The sequence below is a fragment of the Tyto alba genome, unplaced genomic scaffold, assembly GCF_018691265.1.
Source record: "Tyto alba isolate M040663 unplaced genomic scaffold, T.alba_DEE_v4.0 Super-Scaffold_8, whole genome shotgun sequence".
Taxonomy (NCBI): Eukaryota; Metazoa; Chordata; class Aves; order Strigiformes; family Tytonidae; genus Tyto; species Tyto alba.
Genome location: NW_024881329.1, coordinates 12,752,242 through 12,779,503, shown reverse-complemented (window position 1 = coordinate 12,779,503; position 27,262 = coordinate 12,752,242). Strand labels below are relative to the sequence as shown.

Below are 27,262 nucleotides of genomic sequence, written 5' to 3'. Positions count from 1 at the left end.
AGTACATCTTGGGTTTATTTGCATTTATCTCCCAAACAAATAAAAGCAAAGAAGAATTAGTGGATTAGAACATGGGGATTTAATGAGTGATCCTAACTTTCCAATAAATGGTACTTATAGTTGGGGTTTTTTTTTTAATATCTAGGAAATGCTTGATTGCTTGATAAACCTGCTGTAAATATTGAGGCATCTGTACATCTTGACTCAGGAGCAGAACTTAAAATAATCTGTGATATGTTGAACTACAACTGTGAAATTAGTAGCTAACTAAACTGTGAGGTACTGCTTAATTTGTGGTACACCATGACATGATGACGAATTGGTTCTGTTGTGGTTTTAACTCAGGTGTTATTATGCAACAATATTACACTTTTTGGCCTATGGGAGATGAATTTTCTTTTTCTCTTCCTTCTGGGTATATATCAATATTACAGGTGCTGCAGACATTCATAGTCCCACCAGCAGAGCTAATGATTAAGAAGTTGATTCAATCCCTATTGGAATCAATTTCAAGTGAAATTTAATGAGCTCTTAAATTGGTGGGCTTGAATTACCCTGTTCACTAGAGTCCACCTATGCAGTCTGGTATTGACTTCTTTTATCAAGAGCTTTCGATATTGTGCTGATATAATTCAGTTTACTCCTCCCTTGCTTTTAAAGCAGTATATAATTGCAGAAGACATACTGCAGTTTCCTTCATGCAGAACACTGGAATAGTCTAGTTACATATGGTCATCTGAATACTTCCAGGAATTTTTAGCTTTCTTGTCTCAGTCTTAAATGATTGTTCAACAAAATATTTGTAGTCTGCTTTTCAAGTTATTCCACTGTTTTCATTATTGGAATTCAGATTATAAACCAGTTTACTCTTCATCTAAAATAAGTGAATTCTTCTTTCACCATCTTTGTAAAAATTCCTCCTTGGGACAACCATTTAAACCACTGTTACATAATTATGCTTGCTGTCTCCTTGAGGAGTAAATAAAGTAGTAAGGATGGGAATTCATAGATTATTTTTTCTCTGGTTGTCCAAACCGTTGAGATCAATCGGATAAGAATGTATGTATCAAAACATATTGGGAGTATTCTATTCTGTCTACTATTCATTCAATCATCTGTGATTGGGACATAAGCATTGATTGTAATTGTTTAAGCAAAAAGAAAGAAAAATAGCTGTAGCCACATATAAATCTGTCAAAATGTATTTTTATTTTTGAACAAATACTTCAGTCAACTACATTCATATCATTATTTTTATCTCCAAGACATACTATAAAAGACTTTAATAGTATTTTTTTTTCAGACGTGTGTTATGATGTTTATGATTTGCCAGTCCAGATTTCATCAGGTGAAATCCTACCTCTCTTATTGCCATGTCTGTTTTCAGTAATAAGATGAAAACCAGTGGAGGAAGGATTTTGCCGTATTGACTTGGGTGGGAATTTGCTAGCCACCTAGTAGGTCACTTTACATACATGGTTCTTGGTACAAAGGAATATCACTTGGTAGTGATTAATATGGATTTAATTTGAAGAATGCTTACTTGCTTGTGATCCAAATGAAAATTCACTGGCTCAGACCATACGTCATTATTGTAGTATCTGAGCATAGTTTCATAGAGCTCTGCAGGATCTTTTTACCACAAAGATGATAGTACAGTATATTGTGAAAGTAATTGTAATGTGTAATATATAATTACATGTAATGTATAATTATTTCATAATAGAGAATTGTAGGAAGTATTGCAAAGGTAATTAAAATGTTGTTCACTTTTATATTTTTAAATTCCCTGTTATCACCTTTCTTTGACTTATAAACTAAGAAAACTTAATTGTTCTCTAATACAGTATTAAAATGTATTCTTACTTTATTCTTTTTTTTTGTTTCTAGGTGGAGGCATAGCTGTTGGAACTCTTCTTCTTATTGGTTAGTATAGAATATATAGATCCTTAAAGCCATATTCAGATATGTTTTTTTCTTTTTAACATATTTACCAAATAATGTGTCATTTCATTGTTTTTTAAACTTAAACTTTAAGAAACTATAACTCTCAGACCCCTTCACTTTGGCTAGATTTCAGAGTGGACTATTGTCTATTTCAAGAATTACTGGAGGTGGATCAAAGCCTTACTTTTAGACAGATTTCAGCCCCCAGGAAGAATACTGCAGAATTCTGTTTGAAAGCAGGGCATTTAGCAAATTTCAGGACCTGTAGGAAAATTTTCAAATTATTTAAGATTTTCTACTTGATTTCCTGTAAGATTCAGGATGTTTATCATCACAAAGGGTTTTTTTTTTTTTAATTTGGCTTTCTGAGGAAGATGTGAAATACAGAATCTTCAATCTTTTGGTTTCTCAAATCAACTAAGAAAACTGATGGAATCCTGCTTTCTGTCAGGATGTGGATGAGGCCTACTGAGATGTCTAAATAGGTTACAACAGAATTCCCTTTACAGACTACACTGAAACTGTCTGGTACCATGTCTCCATTGCAGCTGAGATGCCCAGATTTCCTTTCTATTTAAAGGGTAGCACAGATGAAGAGGACTATTGTACACATACACCTTGTCTTCATATCCCCAGGGTACGTACTGGACATAGAGCCAAGAAGTGTTTCTCAAGCCCCTCTGTTTAAGTATAGCAGCCAAAATCACAATTGAGGGAAGACTAATTTCTTACAAGTTAGTCTTGTAAGTGCTTACTGTTTCAGCATATCAGTAAACTCGATCCTTATTGCAAAACAGAAATTGAAGGAGATACCCTCTGATTTGTCACATCAGTCTGTTAAACTTGGGCTTCTAAGGATACAAAACTACTTCAAAATGATGTAAGGGATGAATGATGATAGAAATGTGATTTTTTTTTTTCCTATTTTAAATATTTATTAGGTTAATGGTTCTTATGAGAAACTTTCAAGCTTGTTACTTTCCTAGCAAAAAGAACTGGTATTACAGGATATAAATGAAAGGTTATTAGAGAAACTTCTGTAGTTATGTAGAAAAATCTGCATCTGCAATCTGTGTTCACATCCTAAATAGTATAACAATTTAAATACTACCTTTTGGTACCAAGTTGCTGGAACAGAGAACTAGGGACATCAGATTTAACTCTTAGCTTTCCAGTCACTGCAATTTCTCTGAACTGTTGGAGTCTAGAAAGGTGTGTGACTGTTTTCACCCACTGAATAAGAGTTAAAGTACCTCAATTTCCCTATTTGTAGGAGTGATGAAAACATATATCACATTGCAAAGCTATTTGAAATACGATAAGCAGTGTCTGAGTGCCTACATATTAAGTGCCAAAAATCCTTCATTAAAGCCTTAAAAATGGATTTATTATTTTAAGTTATAACAGTGGATTACATGAAGACCAATATCAATAGATTTGAAATTGATAGGTAAAATCTGGAAGATAAAAGTAAAAAAGGTGTTATTACAGATAAAAAGGCCAGTTTCTCATTGCAGGAGATTGAAAGTGTAGTAAGGCACCATTTTGGCTAAATCCTGAGTTTTTGAATGTCTCACAGGTTGTTAAGGATCAGTGCAAAATTGTAAAATGGGAGCATAGAGACAAAGTCTGAAAAACTCGGGTACAGAGTAAGATACAACTAACAAGAATTATCAAGAATAATACATTTTTCTTAAGTATCTCAATCTTGCTATGGACAAAGGAAGAAAAAAAAGATTATAGAATCTATCATATTTTACACAGATCAGAGATTACGAAATTAGATGAGTTTTGTTTTGTCTCCCATTACAATATTAACTGCCCCTTCCAGTAGGTGAACTGAGTGGTATCAAATGAACCTACTAGCTGGAAAATTGTCATTAAACAAAAGAAAGTTGTTCTTCAGACAGTGTGCAATTAAGTGGTGGAATGTGGAATGCTTCATCATAGGGTATTGTGGATGTAAAAAAAATCATGGTCTTGGTGGGAAACTGGGTAACTTGATGGAAGAGAAAGCCATTTGCATTACTAGGGTAGTGGATACCAAGTCCAGATAAGGAAGTCCTTGAGCTACAAACAGTGGGAGGCTGAGGAAGTGCTTGGGTGAAGCGTCACATTTGCTTGTTCAGTTTGCATTACCTCTTCCTAAATATCTGCTTTTGGCTACTGTTGAGCATAGGGTTAGCTATGCATTTGACCTGACCTTAACGGCACCAGATGAAGCGAGTACAAAGGCAGCGAGCTTTGTGTTCTAATGAAAGAGATGACAAGACTCAATGAGTTGAAAATGTTAGGATTTTTACCTGAATTATTTTACCCCCTCCTCTGAGTGCATAGCTGGCAATACTCAGTGGTGGGTTTCAATTTACTTATCCCCTGTCAGTTGTTTATTTCTGATCTGATATTAAACTTAGCTTCACAGAAACACAAAGGAGAATCTCTCTTGTAGATTTGAAAGTGAATTATTTTTCCCAAATAAGACTTACCATATATTATTTTGAAACATATTATATAAAAAAGTCTTAAAGTAAGAACTATATTTATTTGTGACTTGTTAGTCAAAAATTTTTAGACTAATGTTTAATGTTGGTGCAGGTAGAATTGTAACTGCATTGTTAGAATATCTTGTCAGTATACAAAAAGTCTGTCATGAGATTAGTCTAGGCAAGCTTAATATTATACAAGATTGAAGCTGTCAGTGATAAACCTCCTAGGAAGATCTTTCTGCGTTGTCCTCCAAGTGTTATAAAAAGGTTAAATTCTTCCCCCTTCCCTCAACATTCTCTAAGGCAAGAATAAATTGATTTACTTTTAGCTTAGCTCCCTTTGCAAATTAAATGCTCATCGTCATTATTTGACACATTATCTTGGTTAATTTAACCAAATAATAGTTGATCCAGGGTATTAAAATATTTAACTGTTCTGTTCTGAAGATGTAGTAATGACACAGGTTACTTGATAAGACGGCAAAATATTGTTTGAAATATAAGTGCAAAATTTTTTTAAACTTAATTCATAACAAAGAGCATCATGATTTTCAGTTAAACTTAATTCTATATTTTTTTTTTGATAGTTTTATTTATATGAGAAGCAGTGAGTTGAGGCACATGGTAGTCTAATGCAAGATCCTAGCTACTAGAGAAACTTGAAACTTCCTGGGTTTCGTTCATATAGCAAAAATGTTTTAGATTTTAACTAGTACTTTAATTTCAAAAGATGTTACTGTACCGGGTTTATAAGAAGTGGTAATACAGTCATTCTGACTCTGCGTGAAATGAATTTTGAAGACTATCAAAACATTTTGTTCAAAATAAATGTGGGACCACTTGTTGTTTCATCTTAAACTGCTCCAGATAATTAGCTTTCTGGAAGAATCTCCCCTTTCAAAACAAACTAATAGTATAGCAGTTGATTAAGCATACTCATTTCTCCTCCTCCCCTCTCTGATGTACACTAGCCTGTTGTATATGTTTTGCCAGCCTTGGGAAGAGTTTCCAGGAGGTTGTTATTTTGTTTTTTAAATATATGCCTTGTTTCTATAACACATTCTGCATAGTGAGTTACAGCGCACTCAAACGGGTCTGTCCTGGATACCCTATAAGAACCTATTCTTACATGCCTTTAAGATGCTCCACTTTTGACAAGGTCATTGACAGCTAAATGTTTTAAAGATTATCAGTTGAAGGGTTTTTTGTTGGTAGCTGAGGTCAGTTATTAAAAGTTAAAGTTGTCTGGTTAAAAGCAGGTCTATACTTGTACATTCTAAGCCTTGAAGCGATTTCAGCTGCTTTAATTAGCTACTATTATTTTTGTTAGATGTGCAATTTAACCTGACTGGTAAGAGCTCTCCACACTTGTCAATATAATTGAATTTATCACCTTTTTAAAGTTGGAAAGGATAATCTCCCGAGGTACAAACCAGTGATTTGCTAAATATAATTCTACAAAATACAAGTTACCAGAATTCGCCTTCCTGAAGTATGGCCAAATGCCAAATATTGTAACTTACATGTTTGACAACTCCTTTTTGGCATGTGCTAATTAAATGCAAGTGACACAAAGTATATCCCCTCAAGCTTAGTAAATGTGGACATTAGTAAAGTATCTTTTAATGGAATTTCAGGTTATTAAAATGATCGCATCTTACAACCTGCAGCAATTTGGAGGGATGTTTCGTAGCTACAGAAAGACACACCTTAGGTCACAGTACTATACTGTAGAAGTATCTGGTGGAAAAATGATCAATACTGATAGGCTATGACAGGCTTTTGGCAGTTTTGGGGCAACCTGTCTAGATGTTGTACAGAGGGGAAAAAAAAGCTGTCTGTACATTACATTGTTGCAGTCTTATTTTCTCCTCATATAGCTCTCATCATTTTAAGCAATTATATTACAAATTATCTCTGGAGTTTTTTCAAGACCTTTATGCCATTTAATATACTGATGTTCAAAAGTCAGATATTATTATAAATATGATCTGTACATACTTGTTGCCGTATGGTGCATTTTTTTTTCTGATTTTCTGTTCCTCTTCCAGTTATAGTGTTTATTCTCCATCCCTCTCTTGGAACATAAATGCATCTGTTCAGAAAGATGGGCTACGGCTAGATTTTTTTTTTAAATCCACATGTCTACATATCAATTTCTATAAATAGATGAGATTTTTGTCCTTTTTATATAAACTATGTATTTACAGTGCCTCACTCATATCTGCTCTCTTTGTTTCCTGTGCCCTAGCTAAACTCCAGTGCCTTAAAACTTTGTATCCAATTCCACAACCCACTGATTTCTGTGTGTAGTAGCTACAGACAGACCATATACAAAAGTGCTGAGAATGTCTTACGTGTTCAGTACCCTATACAGTGTAGGGGTGAAAAGATCCATAAATAGGAATTGGTCTTTATCCTTAGTTTTCAACATGGTTATATGTTGGAATTCATTGCACTGATAAAATACTGCTTCTTTTTCGTGACTTTTTTAGCCATGAAAGCATGCTGTTGTGGAAAGAGACCAATGGATAATGATCACAATAAACTATTGTATTTACATCCTTATCTGTAGGATCAGAAGATGTTTTGTCCTGGAGACAATATGCATAACTTCTAGGTAAATAAACTCTCTTGCTTGTATAGGTTTACGCTTCACTAGTTACTCACCTGCTACTTATCTGTAGAAGTCTTTATTCAAAAAGAATCAAGGAAAGCTGCAGACTGTTGTGTGATTTGTGGTGACTGGACCCAGAAAAGAGTCTGCAGCTGCAAGAGTCTTATTTGTTTATGTGCCTTATAAGCTAGAAGTAAAGCTCACAATGAAGTCTGCTGATGGGACAGCTCTTTAGTATGGTGGCTAAGAATAAAGATTAAGTCCAGGCTTAAGTCTTAAGTGTTTGGCTGACTAAAATGCACTTAGGTGTTAGTTCCTACACATACAGAATGGAGGTAGTTCTTTTGGATGAGGGTATAATTTGGAAAAATAAAGGTAACAGTTGAGAATTTATCCTCGCCATTAAAATAGTAAGTCCAAGCATTATCAGAAAACAAATATATTTCAAAGTATTTCATTCAATTTATCTATGAAAGTAATCAGTGAGCTACTAAAGTACCTGTGCTAAATGATTTGTTTGTTTATTTACAAGAAGAAAGCTGTACTATGGTTTTGAATAGTAACGTAACTATTGAAGACAGGGTACAATGGATGTTATCAGAAAAGCCCCATATGGGTGCACTTTAGATCTTTTGAATACCACAGAAGTTTAGTGACCTAGAAATGAATCAATAAAAAGCCATCCTCTATCTGACAAATTGAAGAACTGAGGGATTCTTACAGATGCATTGACTTTAACAATTCAAGATGCACTGTTTGTAAAGGCTTTCTGAGACATATTTAATCCTCAGAGTACTGTACCAGATTTTGAGGTGTTTTATATTTAGATCACTCTCCAATAGTTCATTTCCTATTTTTACTGTAAGTTTACTGTTATGAAAATCATTGCAAGAAGACTACAGGAAAGGCTAATGCTAAAATGATGTGTCTCTACACTGAATGTAAATGTTTTAAATTGCTAAATTGAAAATTCCTTATTGCAAAACAATAAGCAATTGCATATTTACAAAGTATATTTTGGAAGGGTATGACAGAACCATTAACTCCATATTGTTTTGCAAAATATCATCTTGGATAGGTCAGTAAAAGGGTTTTTTACCCCTGTTCCCTGTTGCTTCACTTCTATAGTTTGTTTTAACATTTCAGCATTTCAAATAAAATTTGAAAAAAATTCTTATCTACTACAGCCTTATTTCTTCTTAGTTTAGTTAAGTAATCATCAACAGACAGCATGATTTCTTATAATTATCCATGGTTTATGGAGTTTCTGTGTTGTGTTTGGCACAAAATTAAACATGTTGTTTGCTTTCGAAGGAATAATTAATATCAAAAATTATGATCCAGAAAGACTCTCTGTATAGTTGCATGCACATACAAAAGCCATAAAATACTTAGACTAAGTGAGATACTGGCTTGTATTCCACTAAATGTCAGTTAAGTCCCGTCCATATGTGATACAACTCAGTGTTTCTGTGCCTCAAATGGTGAAGAAGGTGAACTTTAACCTGTAGATAAAAATTAAGAAATCAAGATTTTTGATTCACCAAGGATGACAGAAATGTTACAGCTGAGGATCCTTCCACAGCGCCCAACTAGTATTCCCTTTTCTCTTTTGTTCAAAGGGAGGGAGGTCTAACAAAATTGTCTCCCTCCACTGACATCTGCTACGGTGATGCGATTATATGGGAGTCTTGGTGGCTTCTTACAGGTATCTCAGACAATTAAAAAAAAAAAAAGTAGATATCATGCTGTCACTTTGATTTCTAGAGAGTTTTGGTTCTTAAATTGAGAGCTTCATAGATGGAGATTAGCACACAGAAGTCAATATACTGTGAATAATATATTACCAATTATATTGCAGTAAGCAACCAAAGCATAAATAACTAGAGAGAGCCAGCATTTAGGGGACAGGAGCTGTTTGTGTTCCTGGACTCCAGTTATAAGGGAGAATTACTCTGCATATGGGTTTTATTTTCTTCTTGTTGAAGCAGTTTAAGATCTAAGCAGTCTTCAAAGACTGTATTTACAAAACAGGACTGTAATCCTTCTTTAAAATTTTAGACAGTGTCAGTTCTTTTTGCTTCTGCAACTGTAGTGCATCGGTTTTATCTGAATTGAATCTTGTCTCCATCCTAGTCTCGTACATGGACCTACATCCTCAGTCACAGCACAGTGTATGGAGCTCAGTTACTAGGAAAACAGTTCTTCAGTAACACTATTAATGGCTTTTTAAGTATGCAAGAGTAAACTCTTTAAAATATTTAATTAAGAGCTCCAACCTTTCAAGAAAACTACAGTTTGTAATTCTGCAATGCTTTTGGAAATCAGTCCTGCTGAAATTTTAATAAGGACCCTAGCGTTGTCAACAGTAAGCTTTTGTCAGTACTGTACTTTGCACGATACTGATCTGTCCATATTTTTCACTAGACTGTTATTTTTAAAACAGATAAATGTGTTATTGGAAGTACACTAGAGGGATAATATGGCCTACTAAGCAAGTTAACAGTATCAAAGGTAAATTATATTAATACAATCTGAGTTCTTAAACCCTCAGAATCTACAATAAACTGGATATACTGATGGCTAGTACTAGTAGCAATAGTGTTGTAATTATTGTATTCCCTTTGTCTTATTTGGATGTCCAGTTTTATGTAATTTCCTGTCTTAGCAACTGTGTTATGAAGCATTTTTCTGTATCTTGAAATGTTGCTTTAGCGTTACTTTTAGTTAATGTCTTAGATTTAATGAAAGGGAAAATTTTAAATAAGTATTCCTCCTTAAAAACAAAAGAGGTAATCTTAACGCCGTATTTTTAGGGTTTATTCTGTAGAAGAAAGAAGAAATAAATGAAAGAAATTTTCCGAATTTTAAGTGTATACCTTTTACCCTAAAAAAAAAAAAAATCCCAAATACTGAGTTTAAAAGTGAAATGAAAAAGCAGGAAATAAATTCAGTTTTGCCCAGTATCCCATGGAGGATGAGCAGTGTGTCTGGGAGAACTGTTCCTTCTCCAGTGAATTTGAAAACTTGTGGTTTGACTTTCTTTCTCTTGTTAATCTAACTACTGAAAGTGTCAGTACTTGGGCATGATATTAGGAGTGCAGCAGTGCAACACTATTTTTCTGTGATTTGTTTCTTAAGTTTCCCCATTACTATTAATGTACTTTCTCCTTTATGGATATACCGACTCCTTCTTTCTTTCCTCCCACACCACTTCATTGGTTCTTTTTCACTCTTAAGCTCAAAAGCATACTATTCTGGTATATATCAAAGTTATATTCTTTATTTCCTTCCTTAGTATATTTTACAAGTTAGATATGAATGACAACTTCCTTATTTTCAGCCTTTAATACTGGGTTTGTGGTTTTTATTTTAATATTTTCATATGCGTTTCATAATAAGGAGGAAATGATTTCCAAGTCACTCAGACATTGCATTAGGAGTCTTAGTTCTTTATAAAGAAAAAACATCTCTATATTTTTCTGGCACAACATCCCTGTGTATTATCTTCCAGCAACCAGATTAACAGATGAAAAAGTGAACCCGTACACTGTTGCATTTAATTTTCTTCTGAGCAAAATATTTCAGATATCTCTCTAAATAAATGTCAGAAATATGTTATTCCAAAGGGCATGATCTAAAATTTTACTGGACAAAGAATTGGGTAGTTAATATATTGTTAGGAATTTTTTTGATAGCATTACCATTGCTATTGTTTATATTTCCTCAAAATAAAGAAAATCAGAGATGGTTCAAATTTCAGTTGTTATTTACTCATTCAATTCCCCCATAGTCTTGAGTTATGTTAAGTTTTAATTGTATGAAGCTCATTAAGACTTTCTAATTCTGGTAATTTCTGATAACTCACAACAAAGAAGCTGAAGGAAATATTAGCCTTTCTGATGTCAGTGGGAGTTTGTATTTTTGTTTCAGTAGGCTAGTATTCACAATGCCTGTTAACGAGTATTGTCTCACTTCTTAAAATATAAGCTCATGTGTCTTTTGAATGTGTTCATGATTTTGCTCTGGTTAGCTTTCAAAAAGGATGTTGCAAATTGTCTGGTTTTTTGATACATCCATTTGATTTGCCTATTTTTGTAGGTCTCACAGGTTTGAAAGAAATGCAGATGTAAGAATGTCTCTATAAAAAATTATACCTTTATATAGCTTTAGCATGCCAAATATGGTTAAATTTTGAACAGCATCAATTGATAGATACTTTAAGCAAGTTGATTAATAATTTAAGTATTAAGAATATAAATATTAATACAGTTCTTCTAAATAAGCAAAACCCTTTCCTATTAAACCATGAATTCAGTAATCTTTGTTGATATTTATGGGAAACCTTGCTAGGAAGACAGCACTATTGCTATATCCCATCCATATCTTAGTTCTCAATCATATATTTTATTTTATTTCTCTGGCTTGAAAAATTAGGAATACAGTATTATCAAGCATTATTTTTAAAGCTTTGGAATCATATTTTACCTGTTATCTCTGTTACACTTTATATACTCTAGGAGGTAAACCAAAAGAGGGGGGCTTTTACAGTGTTGTGAGATTACAGGTAGGTGATTTATCTAACAAAAAAGAAAAACTTCCAACCATTCTTGTTTTCACAGAGGAAGATAAATACAGTCTTTACTCCAATTTGTTGTTCAAGTATTTTCTCTCAGAGGGAGTTGTCTGTGGACACGACTTGTTTGTTGCTTCTGCTAAAGAGCATCCTGACAACATCTTAAAGGTAAAAAAGACTCATAGCTTTTGGCAAGTAAAGTTGTAATCTCTTGATGAAATTAAATATATTTTAAAGTGCATATATTGTGTAGTAAGATGTTAATTGATCTTGGTGATTCATAACAATGCGTTGGAAAGTGCAGGAATATTTACCCTAGGCAGATTTGGGAATTATATTTAGGTCGCTATCCTCTGTCTGTGGACAGTGGTGTAAGATCCTCCTAAGGCCAAATCAGTCTAGGAGCCTGCTTATTCTTGATTTTGATTATGGATGAAAACCAGACTCGCTGGCTTATCTGAATGGTTAGAGTAAACCCAACTGATTATAGTTTCCCTGCCTATCAGGAAAAGTAGTTAAGATGATTCCAATATATTGCAATTGAAATTGTACAATTTGTGTAGATACTTACTGTAGTTTCCTATAGAAAATAAAAATACCATTTAACGTCTTTATAACTTCCTTTACATATACATTTCATTCTGTCTGTTTTCTACTAGAAAGCATGGTCAACTTTGGATCAGGTTATATAGAAAGGTTCCTTTCAAACTTCAGTGAGCTCCTAATCAAACACTGATAGTTTCCATTATAAGGGAATTCTATAAGGGAAAAAGCCTGATCAACACTGCAAAAAACGCTAAAGTGTGAGGATAATCTTACAAAATTTCATTAAATATTTTATGTCTTTCTAAGGCTGCTTTTTTCTAATATCAAAAGCAACATATAATTTGCTGATTACTTCTGCATCAAGTGAAGTCTGGCTGTTTCCTTAAGAGTCTTCAGAGTCTATTTCTGGACAAAATGATTACTTTTCTTTTTTCCTACCTGGTGGCAGTAGATTTTATGTCTTATCTATTCAATATTATCTTCAATATTCAGGAAAAAAGTGTATTCCCAATGAAATTATATGATTGCAGTTATTGAAAATTTAATAACTTTTTTATGATCTTGAATGTACAGAGGGTTCATTTAGGGTTTAAATTTTTCTCATTTGTTGTGGTTTAAAATACAGCCTAAACAAATAGGTTGTAATATTATTATGAAGTATGAATTACATAAGAATGTGCTATATTTATTAATAATATTTTGTTTTAAATAACCAATAATCAATTAATTGTCTCTCTGACTGTAGAATACATGATCCTTGTGGTTGTTTTTCTCATCAAAATTAAATTATTCAAATGAATATTTTTATTGCATTGCATTTAAATTTCTTAGAGTAGCTAACATACATTTTATTATTCTTTCATTCACCTTTGAATCAAATGTTCATAGAATGTCATTATTTTCCTAGCTCCTGTTCTTTATACTTTTGCAAGTTAATCAAAAGACATTGTTACATACATCTGTCCTTCTTGTGCCAGTTTGAGTTTGTGGTCAGTTAGTTCGATGTGACTTACTGAGCTCTGTTTTCTGATTTGGAACAAGTTTTCCTTCTTACTTTTCAGGGGTGGATGCTAGGTAATAATACTGCATTCCTCCACTGTAACTCCATAGTGGTGTTACTATAAGAGACTATAAATGGATGGACAATATTACTACAGGAAAGTTGAGGAAAACATAATTTTGTCTTATTTTCTTCTTCCATTTATGTGTTTATCTATCCAACAGTTCTCTTCTACTTTTCTACTCTTACCTTGATTATTCATCACTTCCTTTGTTTAACAGACAAGGCACAGTAGAGTTGATTTCTCTGATTTGTATTGCTGTCTTGAAATTACTGCAGTGAAGTAACCCTGTAATATGCTAGGCATCAATCTAGAAAATTGCGTACTTTCACACTTGGAAAGCTTAGGCACTTGTTGAAATGCCAGTATCTGTTACCTAAAAAACATTTCAGCCTCACGGGGAAAAAGTTGATCTAAGACTGGCATTGGCCACCGTTAGATCTCCAAATCACAAAAGCAGAGGAGTTTTCTCTACAGCCGCCTCGCTTGACTTTTAAAAAAGACGACCTTGGGGTGCTTCAAGAAGTCCTCCCCTGTCATAAAAACGATCTGTTTGGGATTTGGATGTCTCTACCAAGTCAGGATTTTAATATAACATATCTGACTGTTGAATAACATTACATTTTATTTAATGAGATTAGTAATTAATTTATTTTCAGTATCTGATTGGACTGTATTCTTTACTGGAAACGCAACATGGATATGGTACATATCAACCAGAATTATACAATTTATGTGTGGTTTTTATTTTACAAAATTCAAGTATGGATTCAATATATTCTATTGCTAGTATTCTAATTAACTGGTGTTTTACATAAAGGCAGTTCATTAACTGCCTTATGTCCATATTGTGTGGTCAGTCTATTTATACATTCAGTTCTCTGCTGCGATGCCATAATTGCCCCATTCTAATTTTATGATGTGATTGGAAGTTTCTTGAACCTATAACCAAGACAAATATTTCTGGTAGTAGGAAGGGGAAAAGACATTCTTACAGACCATAATTATCTTGAAATTGTATATAACTAAAAGACAAGCAGAGGATAAAAAGCCCTGATCAGCTGCCTAAGATATATTATATTACCACCCACCAATTTATCCATCATCCTTTGAAAACATATTCATGCCTTTTGTAGTCAAAGCTCCTTCAGGAAATTGGCATTAAGACGTAATGCTGAAAAATTATACACCTCTGGTAAAACCTACAGAACTATATACATGCTGTTTTTCAGAAAGTATTTTAAACATTTGAGAGCATTTCTGTTCAATCTATAGTCTTAAACAAAAGTCAACTTTTTACCATGAGAACACAAATACTAGGGATAGAATATAATATAAGAAATAGTATGATACACTTCTGTGATCAAGCATAAAATAAAATTGATTGCATTGGTGAATGGAAAACTAATTCAATGATGAAATGACTGAAGGAAACATTATATCTTAAGATTCCATTTTCAGTACCATACCTTATTAAGTTCAGGCTACAAATTACGGAAGGCTGTTATGCACTCAAGCTTAAAAACAAAGAGGAACTAATAAAATAGATAGGGCTTGTTCCTCCATCTGTTTCCTTAACTTGGCTATATTTTTTTTTTATAATTCAGCACTCTAAAGTTAATGCCAGCTATTTTGAAGTTGCATATAGTGTATGTGTTTGAGAATGGAACATACAAATTTGTGTATACAGTTATGTTTTATTACAGGGGAAATATTAAACCCTCCTATGCTTTTTGCAAGAAATGGCAAGCAAGGGGGTTGAATATTTCCTTTGAACGTCACCATAGCCAAAATTAGAACAGGCTTGCATCCACCCCAAGTTACTCTGGGTACCAAACTGACTTCTGGAAGCTATAAAAATACAGTAAATCTGTAATAGCTCAGTTCTTTACACCCATTCTCCTTGTTAGTGTCAAGGTATGGTTCCAGTCTTCAAAAAAAAAAAATCTGTATCTGTGACAGCTGCATTTCTATGTTGCTCACTTTTCCTACTTCAGATTTGGCAATAAAATCCTAGAACTGTCTAAACTGCCTAAGTAAAAAATTTTTTGCCTTTTTTCCTAATTATTTTATCTATTCCTGGGGGGGGAACTGATTCTCACAAGTTCTAATGAGAAAGAATTGGATTATATTTGCCAGTTATGAACTCCTCTTGACAATAGTTTTCTCTGTTAAAGTTGCTTTTACTGTGGAGCCTGTGCAAAGTTTGTCTCAAGAGGAAGACTTGCTGGTCATTATACATGCTGGGAAATAGAAACCAGCATCCTCTGATGCCCACCAATTTACCTGTGGGACCCTGGCCAGTGTTACCTCAGTGACCACTCCACTGGGAACCTGAATGCCTTAAGTGGAAGAGTGGGAGGTACAGAACTTCTTTCTAGAGCCACATCTGTTCATCTCCTGTGGAAAAGTTGAACGTTTTGTGCAATTACTGCATTTCCATGGAATTTCTGTTTTCAAGATGGAATTTTATTACAGGATACTTCTGGACTCTATTGAGATTGCCTTTTGGAGGTTCTCTTACAAGAGCACATCCTTCGAGGGAAAAAAACCTATACTTTGACATAATTTATGAGTCTGCTGCTCATAATGGGGATACTTTTCCTACCTCTGCTATAGAGGATAACTTAGAAGGAAATGCATTCCCCAAAATTCTACCCCCAATCAAGTACTTTGAGGCTTACCATACTAAGGCATGATGCAGTATTTACCTTGTACATCTGGTGTCATTGTACTTCCAAGTTTGAAAATGAACAAACAGTTTGCTCTCTGGAGATCTACACAGAAGATTCACTTGAATAGTAAAGCCCTTAGGGTGCCCATGTATCAGATACACAGCTCTGCTGTGTTTGCTGGACATATCTTGAAGTCAAATCAGTCAGGAGAAATCGCACTAGTGGTATAGGGTACCACAGTGAAAGGGAAAAATGACGTGTGACTTGGTTAGGAAGCTGGGAGGTGCATGTAGGGAAGTATAATGTTTTATTAAAAAAAAAAACCAAAACAGTAGGGACAAGGTCAAAAAGACCTCCAGGAACAAGTTTTTTTAAAATTCCTACCAAGCTGGAAAGATCTCTGAAACAAAAGTGAAAGTACTTTTTAAATATGACATTTTGCTTAAGTATGTCATTTGGAAAAGACAAAAAATTCCACCTCCAACAAGCTGATTATACTGAGTGGACCTGAAGAACACAAAGTACGCACTTATTCTTTTCCCACCAAAAAGATGAATACAGAAAGAATCTAGCAAAATGTATTTTTATTATTTCCAGAATTATTTAAAAAAAACAGCAATAAACAAACTGCTGAACTTCAGCGTTGTATTACTGTGTATGCAAACAACCTCCTGAAAGAAAGCGTAGCTGTCTACATGGACTTTTGTATTCCAGAAAAGTACATTCAACCATGATGCTTACATTTTTCCCTCATAGATATGAATCTAAATTATTGTTTTATCAGAAGGAGGAATGCACACCTGGAAGAAATGATCAGGCTGCTGACTAGGTCTTTCCAAGCTTCCATTTTCAAAGAGCACTGTTCTAACTCCTTCCTGTATCTTTGCTATCTGGTACTCTGAAAGAAGCTGCGTATGAATCCAAGAGATATTTTTTCTGTCATCTGACTTTTTTCAATGCTACATAAAGAAATTAAAAGCATAACAACTTGAAAGGTAAAAATATATATGCACAAGCAGGGCTACATTCCTATTCTTTTTTTCCCAATTGTATTTTCAAAATATATGAACTTGTTACAGTGATTAAGCTGCTGCATGCTGTTAAATATTATCACTTAATACGCAGAAGTCCAATTACAGTTACAGCACTAGTGAACTTCCTACCACCTATTATCTCCTTCTGAAGTAAGGATAGCCCTGTGGCACAAGGACTAGGGTTAAAGCTAACCCTGGCAACTGTCTCAGAGTTTGAAAGTTCTTTTGAAAAATCTAATTTCTTTATTATATAGCTCATGTTCATCTGTTTACTTTTCTTGCTTGCATGTCAGGTAAATGGAATATCTATTTTACATTTTTCTGTATTAAAATGCAAATATTTTAATTATACTGTAATATATAATTTTGTGCACTAGAAAACTGTGTTATAAACTTGACAGAGAAGTTGTATGGGTGTGAAAGGGAATGCTGGAAAAAATCGCTTCTGTTTAAAAAGAATTAAATCCTTTTAAGCAGTACACACGCTGGGAACTCTCTAAAGTATAAAGCTTAGCCTTTGTCAAAAGTTCAGAGCAATCTAATAAAAAGATTTTCCAGAACCAAAAGAAATAAATATTTGGCTTATATTTCAGATCTCCTACCTACCAATCCTTGGCTGTTTATTAGGATATTTTCTTTTGTGATCATAGTTATGTAATTGTTTTTAAACACAGATCTTAGCCTGTTAAATGTATCATAAAAGTAGTAGCTTAAAAAAAAAATCAAATATTTAGGCTTCAGTGTTCACACATAACTGTTTTACAAATCTGGTTGGCAACTTTGTGGAATTGATTTGCTCAATTAGTGAACTATTGCTTACAGTGCTCATCTTTAAAGTTGTTCATGATTAACGCTATTATTATTAAATCTGTTTAGGCTAGTGCATTATACACTGCAGCAGAGTTTACAGAATTTTGAACAAGGGCACTCTCATTTTTATTTGGTTTCTACACATTACTTTTTTTATTATGTCATTCTATTTTTTGTTCTATTTATCTTTTACTTATTTAAGCATTCATGAACTGATTTGGAAAAAGATTAAATAAATTTAAAATATCATCTAATCTTCTTGTATGCATTCCTGGGTTTCAGTGTTGTGAAATGGAGCCATAGTGCAAGGAAGTTATAGCAAAGTGTTCTGTGACTTGACTGTAGGGTTTACTTCTGTGTATGTGAAGTAGAGAATATATTCTTATGGGTTAAAAAAAAATACCCCCCTAGAGTACTTTCAATTAACTTTTTTTATTTCATAAAACAGAGGAATATTACTTCCCTTTGCTCTTCATACAATTCTCGTTTATCCTGGGTTGACATCCATTTGGTCCTTTTGAATGTCAGAGAAAAATTTCCGTAGTACAGCCTTACCTGGAGATAGAAATAAATTGTTGTACAAGGGCCACTGAAAGGAGAAAAATTCTGTATCGAGTCATTGGTGTTCTTTAACAATGGACCTTGTCTTCACAAGTGTTTACAATCAAAATAGAATCCTCCCCCCTTTTGGGAGTAGGGCCCTTTAAACTGACATTTATATAATACATTATTGAAAAGAAAATATTTACCCTTCCTGACTTACCATCTGGTGTCCTTTAAATACTAAAAATTAACATAATGAAAAAGAGCCTTAAATTCATGTAAGTTTAAGCTATTTAAATATCATTTTGGTTAGAGATCACCAGTGAATCCTACTCCCTTTAGTATTTCTTTATTTCATGTTTCTTTAATCATAACTGAGATGATATTGCATTGCAAAATAGTTGCATAAAACCATGTGAACAACATATTTATTGATACATAAATAGATGTTTTAAATTCTTAAGTACTGTTAATTACACAGTTATTGAAGCCCGTAAGGATCGAAGGATTTTATATAAGAGGGATTTCACATACAGCTTCGATTATGTTGCTAAATAATAGCACAGTAGTACTTCTTTAGCATTGTAAAATAGCTTAGAGAGGAGTATGATGCCTATAGTTGGTGTAATGCATTGGTAATTAAGAGGGTGTGAGGTTAAGCTTCATTAACTGCTGTGGGATTGTATCTTGGATTTTATTATCCCCCAGAGAACATAAGAAGTGAGAGAGGTCAAACTGTTAGAATCTGATTTTGCTTCGTGCATCTGCCAAAACAAGGCAGTAAAGTAATGTGGCAGCAAACACAGACCCAGATTGCCAGCAGATACAGGTTGCACACCATTTTATTACGAAGATAAAAGATTTATTAATGAAATAAATTATTTCATGTTTGCCATAAAACCTTCATAAGCTTGGTTCGTAGGAAACAATATCATTTTAGTTGCATTGTCATTTAGTATTATCACTTTAGAAAACCATTTTTTTCCCAAAACTTTTTTTTTTATTTTAAAACGTATCAAGTTTCCTTCTTTTTTCTTTCCTACTATATCTCACTCTAGACACAGATGAATGCCCAAACCAAACCACACTCAGTAACTTTAGCACCTGTCTGCTTTTTTGTGTATTCATGCTGCATAGCAAAGACTTGTATTTTAGCTGACCCCAAGAAATGCTGCAGATTTTCTTTTTTTTATTTTAACTAATGCACTGCTACATGCTTTGTTTTTTTATATACCTTATGAGAGGTTTGTCTTTTTTTAGCCTGGGAGAATGTAACAGTTCTCAGGAGTTGACACACTGATGCCACAAAATTGTCAGTCCCAAAGCTTTTCAAAGCTCTATGATGTGGGAGCTGAGAAATTTTTAAGCATAAATAGGTTAAATAGAGATACTACAGGCTGATAAATCAACTCTCCTTTTCTTAGTCTCTTGTTTAAATAACACGTTGCTTTCCAAATTCTGCATGAAATTTTGGAAGTAATTTTTAAATGTTTTAATAATCTTGTATTCTTCTAAAATTCTGATTTTGATTCTAAGAATATAAATTTATTTAATACTAAATAGGCTCATAATTCCAAATATTTTTCAAAATTCTGATAATCTCAGCAGAATTTATGTGCTTTTTATATATGATAGAGTTCTCAAACATAAGTAATTATTTAATAACACTGCTGGAAACTGGTGTCTTTGTTTCTCAATTTGTAATGAATCGGGGAGAAAGGAAGTTGTGCTAAAGCCCTGCTCTTGTATCGCCCCCACACAGATATTAAGGAAAAGCCCAGGCTTAGCCATCTTCATATGTTGTTTATAGAAACCATGCCCTCCACTGTTCTCTGTACGTGTTCTGCTGTATAGTTTTCAGTTCAATTTCTGTATAGCTGTGCCAGAAGCCTGGCTAGTTTGGCTGCTGGTCTGCTTCACCCTATCCATAACTCTTATGTTTCCTTCTATTTTTAAGGACAATCTGAGAACTGATGAATGCTTTGTAGTTCTTGGACAGTAATGAAACCTTTCACAATGCTGAAGAGTTGTGAAGTATATAGCCAGCCAGCCAGACTTTATCTTTGGGAATTTACCTGTGTTATGTCAACTGGCGACTTTTTATCACTTAGGTGCTCTGCGTCACTCAGACATGGTCAGGTTTAGGAAGAGCTATTTTCTTGAAAAAATAGCATTTAATTTGCAGTGTCAGAAGAGGGGAAAGCCCTTTTTTCCAGTTCTAGTTATCATGAAGATAAAAAGAAGATATTAAGATAAAAAGAAATGTTTGGATCATTGAGATTTCAGTATTTTTAATATTGCCAGTAAAGCAGGTTTATAGAACTGTGTTCTAGGTTTGTAATTCTCCCCAGTCCCAAGCCTGTTAACAAATGTTACGCTCTCTCCCTTTCCAAATGTGCTTATACAAAGATCTAGTTGAAAGATTTTTGAAAATTATGGATTGGAATACAAGAATCAGTACATCCTAAGGAAAAACATTAGCGATCACCTATATATTCTGTTAAGTCTTCTACCAGGCTTATGAAGACATGCATGTTGGCTTCTAGTCAACATAGACATACCCTCAAACAGCAAGTGCATATTCTGCCTCCATTTCATAGAGTTTAGTATAAATGGGAGGGAAACAAGGGTAGACAGAAGCTGGGATAATGGTGATAAAGTTAGGATGCAAATCTGGAGGTAAACAATCTTTATTAGCTCTGTTCATTAATCTTTATATAAAATGTGTTCAAATTGCAGATATATACAGACCATGAATAGAATTGGATTTTTTTTTTTCCTATTTGTGCTGAAGTACAACATCTTGGAATGTATTTAACCAAGTTAATATACCAGGTGGAGCTCAAGCAATTGGTATTCAAAATACCAGTCAGCTCGAAAGGCAGACTACCTTTTCCAGATTGCAGCTGAATTATATATGAAGCCTACTAAGAGACCATAAAATTCACAACCACCATAGGCAAGAATATGAATCAGGATATGTTTGCTTTAGAGCAAAGTGTTTGTTGGGATGGAAAATTATATGGCTGTGAGACCTAGTAGCCCCAGAAATCTCTCAAGCCTCAGTGCATCATGTCAACATGTTTCTTACATAGGGACAAGAACATGGTACATCTATGAAACAAATTTTTCAGCTAAGCAAGGTAGTTATTAGGTAAATGAATTTTGGAAAAGCAACTGAGGAAATAAGAGTTGCTCTTGGTATGAGAGCGTTCTTCAAGTGCTCCTGGTTCCTTCTGTGGGGCAGCGTAAAACAGACCTAAGCTGATGCATATGCTAACTGCCATGGTACTGAGTCACAACTTTCTCATCTTGCTTTGTGTGAATTTAGACATATTTAAACAATCATTTTATAATGTTAGAAGTTTTTCATTATGAGAGAGAGAATGAAATCTCTCTATTATGTCAGAAGTTAAAAGTAAACTATACTGTCCAGAAAGACTATTTCAGATGGATACTTAGATAGGTTTTCATTTCTGGCAGCCAAAACCTTTATCAGCTTCAGGTGAAACCATTTTTCCTTGATCTCTTAATCTGCTTCATTCTTAGCAACAGTTAAGGCATAGCACAGTGCCTAATTGTGTTGCACTGATAGTGTGTCTGTCTGTTTTGGACTGAGCTTCTCGGATGTCAACAGCTAGTGTTTGTAATGTCTCCCTTCCATGCAGTGCCATGTAAGAAGGTTTTGTTCTCTGTTTGGCTGCGAGGCAGGAACTTTTCTCAGTGTTTCATGTGGGTATTGAAGTAGGTTGTACTTTATCAGTAATATTTGGAGAACCTCTCACCCCTTATTGTCTTGACCTCTATTCTATTTTAGCGTAAATTACAGTCTCCGTGTAAAACATACATTATGTGTGATTATATAAAAGCAAATGTATATAGCTAAATGTTCCTGTCTCAAATTTGTCTGCCAATTATTATATAATGACAATGAACCAGTAGTACGACAGGCATTTGCAGTGATTCTAGAGAAGAAAAATATTAAATATCTTTAAGAAAACACTGGTGCTGCTTTTCTCTTTACTTACAGTAAAGGTGCCATTTCCTGGGTTTCCTTTCCTTTATGGATGATGTGGTAACTGCCCAGTGATACTGCAGCAGGATAAGGATAAGGTAGCAACTTGTTACATCAGTGGTAGGATCTGAAACAAGGCCAAGATCAGGGAGTTTGATGAAATGCTTAGGCAGGATTTCATAATCTTTTCCAAAGTGTGGCTGACACTTGTTTTCAGAAAAACAGAGGTTACCCACCACTATAAAAAGTTGCAGGTAGTGGCTGGGAGCCAGTTGATCTTGGTGAATGAAAGAAAGAGATATCTGCAAATGTTGTTTTGGCCTGTGGAATTATTCCTTTACAGAACTCACTTTTTAAATTAAGGTTGATTTTTATTTTTTTCATCAGTATAATTCAGCAGTATTTTGAGATGACTATGTATCAGCAGCTCTTCAATGAAGAAGAAAGACCTTTCTACCTTAACCAGATTCAATCTATGAATAACTGTACTAGGAAATTAAATCTACATAATAGTTTAACTGTATAGTAATTTATTTTCAAAATAGAATATTTTCTTATTGGAAAATAAGATCAATTAACTCTTTATTGTGGATATCTGAGTTATAAAATTAGAAATTCAAAATAACATCTTTTTTTAGAAAAATTGTTTATATAATGCTGTTAGAACTAAATTCAAATAATTTGTATCTGCATATATGTGAAATGCATTGGTGTACTTTTTAGCTCATGTTTGTATTTATAATTTCTTAGACCCTTTCAGTACAGTGTTCTGTTTTCATTTTCTTCTGTCAGAAATCTTTGTATTTGGTTTGAAAGTTTCCCTGCTTTCTTTCTGGATAGATATGAAACTTTGATGAAAGTAAATTTTGTTTTTTACTGAAACATCTGTTATAAATCTGTAAATTTGATGAAAGCTGTAAATACTAGCTTAAAATTATAATCTTCGTGTAGCTTTCCTATCCATAAAGCCTAATTTCTACAACCATAGTAATAGAAGTTTGTTGTATACAAATGTATCTTTTAAACAAGGTGTAAGAAATCAAAATTTAACTCTGTACATAATCATTCTCATGAAGAACCTTTACCAGGCTTTTGCCGTTCATTTGCAAAAAGCAAGTAGATAAAATGACTTGCTCAAAGGTGTGGCTTGCATCTTCAGTTTAGCTGCTGAAGCACATAGGTACAGTTTCTGTTTCTGCAACTTTACTGAAGTAACTCCATAAAAGCTTTCATAGCTTCCATTGCCTTTTATCTCTGAGGGTGTACTGACCAACCACTGAAAGAGAGACAGAAACAACTGTTCTGAAATTAGAAATGTTTGTTCTCAGTTTTGTAGATACATTGTAGATACATAACAATTGTTACTACTAAAGAAACAAGTCGTTCCTGTTGTTTGTAAGATTACATCTTGAACTATATTCAGGTTTTCTCTCCTGTACTCTTTAATACTGAGATAGGGTATTACTAAATCCAAAATGGCTTCAATTAAACTTTCATTGTCTTCTTTCTACATGTGTCTGTTTGCACCATGTTTGCCTACATAAAGCCATGAACATCATTTAGATGTTTATTGTCCATATAAGCTCTGTCCATGCTCAGTGTTCCATGTGTATCCCATACTTCAATCAAGATTCTTCTTTTAAAGTTTTCAAATTTGTTTTTTTTATGTCTTCATACCTAATACATTGTACAGAAATACTGGCTAGCTCTATCTATTTTTAAACCTTGAGACCATATCTCTGTTCTTCTGAAGTCTTTGCTTAATGAAAACTTAGTTTTAAAATAAATCTTGATCTATTTTAATCAGATAAAGAGTTCCTGTGCCCTCCAGCTTACACACATGGGTGATAAAGTTGGCTCAGAAAACTTGGTTGCACTTCTATCCTCTAGTAGGTGTAGAAGCCCAGTGCATAAACTCTGAATGCTGTGTTTGATACCCATCCAGCTGTTTACTTTTTCAGCAATGCAAAAAAGGTAGAAGGCAGAAAGTTTGTAATAAAACATTGTTTTTAATCTAGGTCTAAGTCAAAGCTGCACTTCTGTCCTCATAGAACAATTAAATCCATCTGTGTGCGATGCTTTTTTTTTTTTAAAAAAAAAAAAAAAAAAGCCAGAAAAGTTTGCATTAGAAATTTATAAAAATTCCAGGATTAAATAGTTGCCCGTTCCTTTTACTCCCTTGTTTGTGTTCATGAGGTATCTGTCGTTAGAAGATATCATGCCTAATGGTTAGCAGAAGAGAAAATTCAAACCATCCTGTTATGGTTGTTTTTAGTCAGTGTCTGTGGGCTATTGTGATCTGTTGAATACTTTTGAAAGATTTACAGAAGCTAACAAAGTAAAGTGATCTTATTATAAAATAGGCTTAAATTCACTGTTCAAGGAACTTACCTATTCTCAGATACAGAATAGTTTAGGAGATCAACCATTAAAGAATGATTTTTAATAAAGAAATACAGATGCTGCTCAAGATGTGTTCTTTGTGTAGTGTATACAATGTGATATTTCCATTCTGCATTCTCTTGTAGTTGTATAATTCATTTTTCCCATAATAATTACATGGATTTTTTCATGTTCAGCATTTGTAGGAGCCAGTCTTTCAGAACAGTTATTTTAATCAGGTTTTGTTACAGATTTTACAATTGTCCATTATATTAAGATAGCTGTATTAGCTAGCGTTTGGGGGGAGTGTGGAAATCTTAACTGCCATTTGCACTGTAGCTAGCTGACATTCTTTTGCTCTCCACCTGTAGGAACTTCCAGCCCCTTTGCTTGATGATACCTACAGAAATGAATTGGGAGAAGTAGCAACAACTCTTAAGTCTGAAGATTTTCAGGATTCTATGAAAATAGCCTGGCGCTACCAAAATTTACCAAAAATGGAGGTAATCAGTATTTCATACTTTTTTCCTCTTGCAGTCAAATTGAATTTGCAGAGCAAGTGCTTTCCAGTAGAATCTAGACAACGGAACTGCTAATGGACAGTGTTACAGGTTTGTCTCCCGAGGGTAAATTATCATACACCACTATATTTTTTGATTACTAGAGATACAGAGAGAAAGGGAATTTGAGAGTTTGCAAGAACTGCAAAACTTAATACAGACAATAATAATTTTAAAATAAAAAACCATTAAAGTTCCATAGGATTTTTCAATGAGTATTATTAAATTGAGACAGCTTTTTATGAAAGTTTGAATAATTTGGTCACGTACAAATTTTGCCCAAATTTAGTTGTACACAAATTACTTAAGTAGGTTTAATCAACAGTGCTTACTAGATCTCTGTAGTGAAAGCACTGTGTCGTAGCAAGCTGTTGACCTGCTTATCCATGTGCATAACAACTAAAGTAAGCACTTGAGATTATATCAGCTTCACTGTCACTAGAAACTAATCATTGTACAGAGATAATATAAGGAACAAGCCTAGTGGCCAGTCTTTCAGAGTTTACAGTTGTTGGTGTTTTGTGAATAATATATCTCCTGTGGCTGGTGACTTTCTTAATCCAGTGGCACAATCAACCTTCAATAAAATTACAGCATGTTTGACTATCCAGAACAAAAAACTTGTTTTGTCTATACATTTTAGCCTACATTTATAAATTCTGGTTTAGATGTAATCATAACTGCCTAGTAAGTTCCATCATATTCTTAAAAAAACATAATTGGAATGTGACAAAATGATCTTACAAGGCCTGGCATATTTGGTTTTATGTGAAATTGCACAGACGTGGCTTTATAGTTGTGTCAGAAAAGACTTATATATGTTGACATACCAAATCAAAAAGCCTCCAGGGTAATCATATAATCTCATCAATTTTATTATTGTGGAGCTTGCTGTGCCACTCTGAACCATCCCCAAAATAATTTGTCTGTTTTAAAATCTAACCAAATTCCTCATACGTTGATACGGAAACAGTTGTGTGTTGTTAACAAATAGTGTTCTGATGTTCTAACAAAGTAGAAAAACATATAAATAATCCAGTTAGGTGTGCGCTAATTTTCTATAACTTCATAGAAGTAATCACTTTATCTACTAATACAGTATTTCTCTACAATACATAATGTACTTGTCCTCAATTACTGAAATTTGATTATGCAAGATACAATAAAATGGTCAATCTTTTGTGGGGTGTTTCCCTTGTTACCATTGTTGCTTTCTGAATCAGATGCTGATTTATGTATATGTTCAGTTTATTAAATAATCAAAACTTGCAAATCAAACTCTAATTCTCAAGCTATCCATACCTAAAATTTCTCAGGATATTCTAATTAGGGAAAATAGTTTTGAAATTTATATTTTTCAATATTTTATAATGCAGTTATCATAAAATTTTGGTGCTGTGCTAAATTAATTTGATAGGTGAAAATACTGCATTGAGAAAAAATCTGATGTTGCCTTGCAGCACCCTGGATGTTTAATACGCTTAATGCTATCATTTAACTAACTTCGATCGTGATTTATTCTTTAAATTTTCTTTTGGCAGAAAAAAATAATGTTGAATAAAATTTTGAGGCATATTCTCCAAACTGATTGAGCTAATAAACTAGTACATTTTCAAGAACTACTGTTGAATATTTTCAAGTACGAAAGAGAAAATACCTTTGCTTTTAACTAAACTCTAAACATATTAGCAGACAACTTTTACATCTAATATCTGGTTTTATGTGAAGTAAGAATGCTGAGTAAAAGCTGTCTTTGTGGTATTTTTGATGCTTAATTTAGTTTTTATTTCTAAGTAATAAAAGAGATTTTCATTAATAGTTCAGTCCCTTCCCATTTATTAGAGCTCATATTTTCTAGCTAGGTAACTAATTTTTGTTCTTATGCATGATATTTATATTAATAGTCTTCAAAACTATCACAGTTTCTCTATATATATTGCATATACCTTGTACCTGAGAAAAAGAATTATAAGAAATCTGTCAGAGTAACGGGTTGTGTTGTGCTTGATG

The 27,262-nt window shown here is 33.6% G+C and overlaps 1 protein-coding gene across 1 annotated transcript in view; it reads left to right on the top strand.

Moving 5' to 3' along the window:
* The window catches only part of ELP4 (elongator acetyltransferase complex subunit 4), a 146,064-nt gene that overhangs the window by 4,218 nt on the left and 114,584 nt on the right, over positions 1 to 27,262 (top strand). The window contains exons 2-4 of the mRNA XM_042785353.1: positions 1,891 to 1,926; positions 11,673 to 11,794; positions 25,064 to 25,195. Of these exons, the coding sequence (XP_042641287.1) occupies positions 1,891 to 1,926; positions 11,673 to 11,794; positions 25,064 to 25,195 (290 nt within the window). The remainder of the gene's footprint in view (positions 1 to 1,890; positions 1,927 to 11,672; positions 11,795 to 25,063; positions 25,196 to 27,262) is intronic.